The following is a 7,248-nucleotide window of genomic DNA, read 5'->3' on the forward strand; positions in this document are numbered from 1 at the left end:
GCATATTATCACCCAAATCAAACAAAAACCTCAGTAGAAAGTACCCAGCTCACACAATTTGTAGCAAGCCGTAAGTAACCTGCTGCTATTTACCTATTTTTCATCAACTGGAAAGTCAATTCATCAATTTGTTTGGTATAAAAGTCTAGCTATGACCTGATACCAAAGTATATATTGCAGGATAGGAACAAAAAGCTTCCTATGAAAGATATTAACATATTCCAAAGGATACATTCCCTATTTACTTATAAGATGCAGAGAAATTCTATATCATTTTAACTGGATTTAAGAGTGGATTTAAGTTATATAACAGTTATGATTTTATACTGTTATAAATGATAAACCATTAAAAAGAGGATTTGTTTTACTCACCGATAAATCCTTTTCTTGGCTTTGTATATACGTTGTGTCCTGCAGGAATATCTTAATGTCATAGAGCAGGGAAAAAGCCAATACTTGAGCCTTGAGTCAGTTCACCCGCAAGTCCCTTGTTGAGACCATCCTGGAGGAATTCCATGAAGGAAAGAATATGGCACTGGAAGTGGTCAATAGACTTGGCACTGCACCAAGAAATGAATACGTGCCAGATGCAGTAGTAGATTGTGGCAATGGTGAGTTTACAAGCGAGCAACAGTGTACGTACTACTAGGGTGGAAAAACCTTCGGCTAAGGAGCACGTCTGGTGGGTCCAGGAGGGTTTTTAAGAGGTACGAAATCCCTTTGATGTGTTAGAGAAGGAACTTTGCCGCCTGTTATTGTGGTGGTTCCTTGAGAAGTTGTGGAATGAAAAGATAATTTTGAGTTGGTATAGTATTGCCTGGTTTTCTTTTCTTGGGGAAGAAAATTACTCTTTCCTCCAGTAATCTTAGATATAAGGTAATCCAATTCTGGCCTGAATAGTGAAGATCCAGTGAACAGTAGTGCAATGAGATTCTTCTTGGATGCCGGATCAGCACTCCATGTCTTCATCCATAGTGCCAGCCTAGCGGCTACTGATAAAGCAGACTATCTGGCGGTCAATTGTAAGCTATCCATTGTTGCATCACATAGGAAATGTACTGCATTAAGTACCTTGACAAGTTGTGATTGCATATAAATATTTTCTGCCTTTCTGTCCATTGGATCCTTGAACGAAGTTCCATCCTCAAAGGGTAGAAAACGCAGTAACTGTTCTGGCTTGCCACCTAACTAGAATGTTTAATTTATATGAGGTTGTATGTAAATAGAAGCTGCATGTGCTGGAATGTGCCTATGATCAATCAGAGATCACTAAGCAGTAATGTATCTGAATACTGCCTCCCTACCTACGGATAGTACTGAACAATGAAATACAGTCTCAAATACAAAAGACACACAAATATTTAGAAAAGTTTATTAAATACTGATTATATAAAATATGTTTAATATATTTTATAAAAATATGTTAAAAAAGTATATTATACAAAATATATTAAAAAAAAGGGGAGGGGCCGCCATCGCTGTAGTATTAGTCTTCACGGAAGTAATTTTCAATTAAATCATCTGGTAAGCAAACAAAGCAGCATTTCTTTATCTCCTTCCAGCAGTCGAGGCAGTAGGCTGTGTCACAGTTTGATGTCTTGCAAATATAGGAAGTCTTGGTTTCTTTGGCATTACAAACCAAACAGCGTCGCTTTATAATTACTCTCAGCCATTTCATTTGTCGGAATAGCATACCAGGTATAGACATCATCTGTGGACAACACAATATAGTCAATACCAATCCAAGGGGCATGAGAATCTATTACAGTACAGCAATAGCAGCTGAAGAAATGCATTAGATGTGTAAGCTAATGTATTTTGTGCACAATAATAGTGCAGCTAATGTAGGAAAATGAAAGCTAAGGCAAGGTGCTGCTGTGTTGGGTGCCAACTAATGTGCTGTAGGGTGATGAGCTGTAAAAGACAGAAGCTCAGGTTAATACTTACAAAGTTTCTGTGGCGGTTGGCAGTGATCATTAAGTTCTTCCTCTTTATATTTAAATACAGGTCCCTGTACCTCAGTAGCTCATTATAGAGATGGAGAATTCGCCGTTTCTCAGTCTAAAGGAAACAAAGCAGCAGGTGGTGGTGTTACACAGTTATTTAAACTAGGAAATACATCAGATCATTAGTAGAACAAAAAAAAGTGAAATTTAGTAGTGCCCTTTCTGCCATGAGCCAAGGTGACAAAATAGACACATGGGCCACTTTACCAGAAGCTAAAAAAAGCCCCCCAGGTTACTAAATTCCAAAATATTCCTAAATAAAAAACTCTCTCAGCCCATAATATCTTACCTTAGGGTAAAAGTAAGCAGCCAGGACTCTGCGCAGTCGGCTCATATATATTTGGACAAAAGGAAGGATCAGCGTGATGGTCAGTAGTAAACAAGTGCCGATATATTGCTGGGACGTCAGATGAATCGGTTGCGCCAGACAAACTGTGGAGAATCAGAAAGAAACTGGAGTATTAGTAATGCTGCCAACATGAATGATATGTCTTGTTGGGAAATGAATAGCAAATTAAGCCCCGAAAGATACTTATAATTCCTTTCATTCAGACTGAAACTAAGCAGTTTAACTGTTAAGCAAGTCAACCAAAACAATTTCACCTTAATGGTTCTACAGCTTGTTTGGCCATACAATTCATATCAGCTACCTGTGTGATTGTCCCATTTAAATGAAACTGCTTGCTACATGTAAGTTCTATTGATATCTACAAAACTTTAAACACATGGAGTACAGCACATAGGAAATGTCAGTGAAGCTTTGCACATACCAGTATTATTGGTCACATGAAGCGCATTAGAGGACGTATTGATATTTCCAATTGTGTTCCGGAGAAATCTTGCCAGGAATCCGGTCCCACCAACAATCACTTCTAGATTGTGTTTAACTGCAGGGTAAAAAGAGAGGTGGATTAAGCAATATAGAACAGAGAGAAGTATGAACTATTAACAGATTGCTGTTGGAAGCAAACAGTAATACATTCAAGACATACTTACAGCCAAAGTTGTAGCTAATATTGGAGTGCTTGATAGTGATGTCCATGATATTTTGGACACCCAAATCCAGTCCAAGTAAAAGCAGGCAAATAACAATCAGCGGAATGCACTTTATCATAGCGCTTGTCTGGAAGAGAAAAGTTCATTATTGTATTTATGAAAGCAGGGAACATACCGTAATCTGCTAGAGATTATTTGATAAGTACTTACCAATGCTTTCACCTCTGGTCCATGGAGGGCAAAGTTTATTGGGTAAATTAAATCTGCACGTTCCCCTTTTTTCAGCGGTAGCAGGTGCCTCTTTCCCTATAGGATAAATAAACAAAAAGAGTGATTTCCTGGTCTCTCGCTTACATTTTTGAATATCCTTAACTTGAAAAACAAACACTTCTGAACAAAATGGGCCAACAACAAAGTTACTCTTACTCAAAAACTGAAATCTACTCTCCTAGAGCTCCTCATGCAGTATTTAATGTACAGAAGAAGAGCACATTATGATTCTCACTCATCTTAATTCTTATATACTTCCTAAACCTTTATAATAACTTGTATACACTTCAAAATGTAATTAAGAAATGAGTGCATTTATAGAGCATAAATAAATATATACATATATAACAAAAGACAGTATGTTTGCTGCCAAACTAACCTGCTTCCTCCTACGAGCGTCGATTTGTTTGAAGTACGTTGTTATGTACACATTGTCGTGGCGAAGGTTTGAATTGTAATTCTTAACATAGCCAAAAGCTCTGCAAAGACAAAGGGACCAGAGTGAACCCCACACAAAAACCTCACACAAAGTAAACCATCGATATTTGGCTTCTGTAGTATCGGTAAAATAAAACGAATGTACTTACGAACTGATGTATTGGAGGAAGAGTAGAGACAAAACTATTTTTATAGCCTTCATAGCTTTCTGTGAAACTGATTCGCTCTCTTCAACGGTTTCAGACACATTTTGTTTGACTTTCTTCAGTGTCGTATCAAATATGGTTTTGTTTCTGACCTGTGTTCAGGCAAAGAGAGAAAAAAGTATATGAAAATACTAGCCAAGGGGATCACAAGACACGTCAGATGAACTTCATAGCAAATAAAGGAAATATACAAACAGGATCCTATCAGCAATGGAGAGAGTCTCCGATGAGGCATATTATGTGAAACTTACCGTAATTTGAACATCTATGGTGACATTTTGCTTGAATGTGTCAATGGCCCCACTGATATTATCATAGAGTTCTCCAAACAAAGGGTCGATGCGGATGTGCTTCTTGCACAATGGCAGGAACCCTAGAAATAAAAGCAGCAAGTCAATAAACAACTACAAATACTTCCCTCCCACTACTGTCAAGACATTTCTTGTTGGATTTTAGGGGAAAATTACCTTTACATTACATGTTATATTATGATATAGATGGGTCAAATCAAACATACTTTGAAATTTATCTTTTTATTATTTATGGATTTTATAAGACAATTTATGCTTATTTTTTTTATAAAAAGTTTTGCTTAACAGCACAAATAACGCTGTCCAATTGTAACCCCCTGTCACTGAATAACTATATATGGTGAAAATGCCAAATTCAATTTCTACTTTTGGTTACAAGTTTCACATTTTGTTTAAAGATACTTACAATTTAAAGCGCCGCAGACAAATTTCAATTTCATTGGCCAGCACAATGCATGATTGAGAAGAGGTAACCATATTGTCTCCATGCATTCATCATATTTCTGATCAAACCATTCATGGCACTTCCCTATGCCCATTTCAAAGAGATCTGTTAGAAAAGAAAATGGATCGTTAATTTGTGTAATGGAGCTGTCACCAAAGCCTACATGTTACCCTGCATCTCACAATTATGCGGGTATCTAGTATATAGGATGTGCATAATTCTCTACATACACATAAATATCATGAAAAGATTCAGGATCTTTAATGCTTGGGAATATGGAGACTGCACTGTGTAACATTCCAGCTCCAGGCAGAACAAAGGAACACAGGGTACCAGTCCTGCTACTAGAACCCCTACACCAAGTTTTACCTGATTCATGGGGTATCAAACCACGTGTGGCCAGAGCTGGGCCTGAGCGGCCAGGAGCCCCAGGCAACCTGGCCAGCCTCTGCACCGGTTGAGTGAATCATCAGTGTACGAGCATGCGTGAAAGCCTGAATTGGCGGATGCGCAAAAAGATGTAGAGAGAGGGGACCGAGCATGGAATAGGCTATAGAGCAGGTACATGTCTGCTGCCCTCCTAGCTTTGGGCCCTAGGCACATGCCTACTCTGCCAACCCCTAGTTCCAGCCCTGCATGTGGCCATTGGTTTGAGAAAACAGTGATATATTTTGAGCACATAAAGTATTTGGGAAAATGAAATGCAGTGAGATGAAAGTGGGTGTACTTGGAAACTTACATTCACAGCGTAGGAAAGTCTTCATGCTAAATTTCTTCTGAGTATTCATTAGTAACGTTTTGTTTCTCTCGATTTCTTCCATTATCAGTTCTTTCTCTCTCACATTGTCGTATCCCTCAGTGCTTTCAACTTCTTCTTCTACCTCACGGAAATCATCAGTTATTTCTTTGGTGTCCTTTGTCAAATTCGATGACCGTTTCTATAAAAAGAAAAAGAGACATATAGGGGGCATATATATATGAAATAGTGTAGAAGTAGAGCTCAACACAGTTTGTGAAAAGTGTGAAACTCCACTTCATTTACTTGTATAGGATTTTTAGGAATTGTTTATCAAACTCTCTTTTCACCCACTGATAAATGTGCCATTAAAAATCCAATTCAAGTGAACAGAAGAGGCTGTAAGTCCACTTGGGTGAACTGGGAGGTCTATTTTCCCCCATAGTTGCAGCATTTGATACACAAACTGGTGACCATGAAATTATTACTGAGAGAACAATACACATTGATCTAACATGACAGGACTGTACCACTCAAGACCTCAAAGCATTAAGTGCACTTTGTAAAGAAAAGGTGCAAATGTGAAAGGGCTTTTAATCCCAGGCCTATAAATTATTGAGCCATACAGTTAAGCCTATAATAACACATCTTGCATCATTTACAAAAATACTTATGAAGATTTGTCATTAATTATCATAATTGTGGGTCCCACCATTTTCTGCTAAAAAATATAAATTTCATTACCGTCAATTGACCAAATATCCTCTTTACAGGTTCCATCATTGATGTGTACATCATCTTTGTGTGGTTAAGGGTCATCTCTCCTGTACACTCAAAGCTCATTACAAGTAATTCTATATTTTTCATCATATTAGGAACAGGGCCTAAAAAGAGAAGAGGGTTTAGTACATTGTAAAGAACAAATACGGAGTAAGTAGAATGACTAGCCAGTACATACCATCAGTGATTGCTTTGATAGCAACTGTAGTTGTTAGGGCACCTGTCCTTTGGCACATGATAAGCAGGAATATCATCAATGTCGAGCAGCGGAAATTAGTGGACATTGCCCATCCGAAGGAAAATATAGCTGAGAAAAGAGCAACAGGGGGAGATGCATTAGGTTCAGCCTATAAGTACAACAAGGGCCATAACTTGCTATCACATAAATATACAGGGCCCATAACAGGAAAAAATTACAGGAACATACTTACAAACAATAAAATAACAAATAAATAGTGATAACAGTGAAAGAAGTATATACTCACCATTATTAACAATAAACATGCAGATTTTTATCTGGTCATTCAAGGTGGTTAATGGATAAACCAGCAAAAAGTAAAGTGCTAGAGAAAGAGAAAAAGGTATTAGACTGGATTACGCACACCTTACCCCTATTATATGCCATACTCTCATTGTATCAGTCTCTCACACACACTTCATTTTTTCACTTTTTTTCTTACCGCTTCCGATGCATAATCCAACAATTGCTCCAAGGAAATACTTCACTTGATAATATTCATTACTGTTGCTGAAGAAAAACCGGAAAAGCAACGTAGGGAGCATTTTAGCCAAGATCCGTTCCAATGCTGAAAGGACAGAAATCAACTCATTAAGTACAATTATCATTGCTTGCTGGAGTCTGTTAGTAAGACCCATTTATAAAACCAAACAATTCCCCAACGCTGTATAATGCATGGGTGTATATATCTTACATACAGGTTAAATACTGACTGATACAGGAGATTAAAAGGGTCTTTCTGCTCATCAGAACTTGTAACTACAAAAATATTTAAGTGATATGCATTTGGTTGCTGAAAACCCCAATAAATAAATAAATATT

General features: G+C 37.6%; 1 protein-coding gene and 1 long non-coding RNA gene across 2 annotated transcripts; both read right to left on the minus strand.

Annotated features, from left to right (window-relative positions):
• Positions 1–1,473: 1,473 nt before the first annotated feature.
• LOC121394570 lies at positions 1,474–2,883 on the minus strand. Its single transcript, XR_005961783.1, has 3 exons — positions 2,777–2,883; positions 1,948–2,438; positions 1,474–1,711 (listed from the first exon to the last, which is right to left on the minus strand). It is a non-coding gene; the product is annotated as an uncharacterized LOC121394570 (long non-coding RNA).
• Positions 2,884–3,003: 120 nt separating this feature from the next.
• Positions 3,004–6,600, minus strand: LOC121394455 (E3 ubiquitin-protein ligase DCST1-like; the record flags this gene model as incomplete). The annotated part of the gene is made up of 8 exons (XM_041565609.1): positions 6,153–6,600; positions 5,412–5,610; positions 4,634–4,777; positions 4,168–4,289; positions 3,860–4,008; positions 3,652–3,751; positions 3,213–3,308; positions 3,004–3,129 (listed from the first exon to the last, which is right to left on the minus strand). Coding segments are annotated over exons 1-8 (1,062 nt in total), but the record flags the coding sequence as incomplete, so codon positions are not given.
• Positions 6,601–7,248: the final 648 nt, after the last annotated feature.

This window comes from Xenopus laevis, chromosome 6L (assembly GCF_017654675.1).
Source record: "Xenopus laevis strain J_2021 chromosome 6L, Xenopus_laevis_v10.1, whole genome shotgun sequence".
NCBI classification, from domain to species: domain Eukaryota; kingdom Metazoa; phylum Chordata; class Amphibia; order Anura; family Pipidae; genus Xenopus; species Xenopus laevis.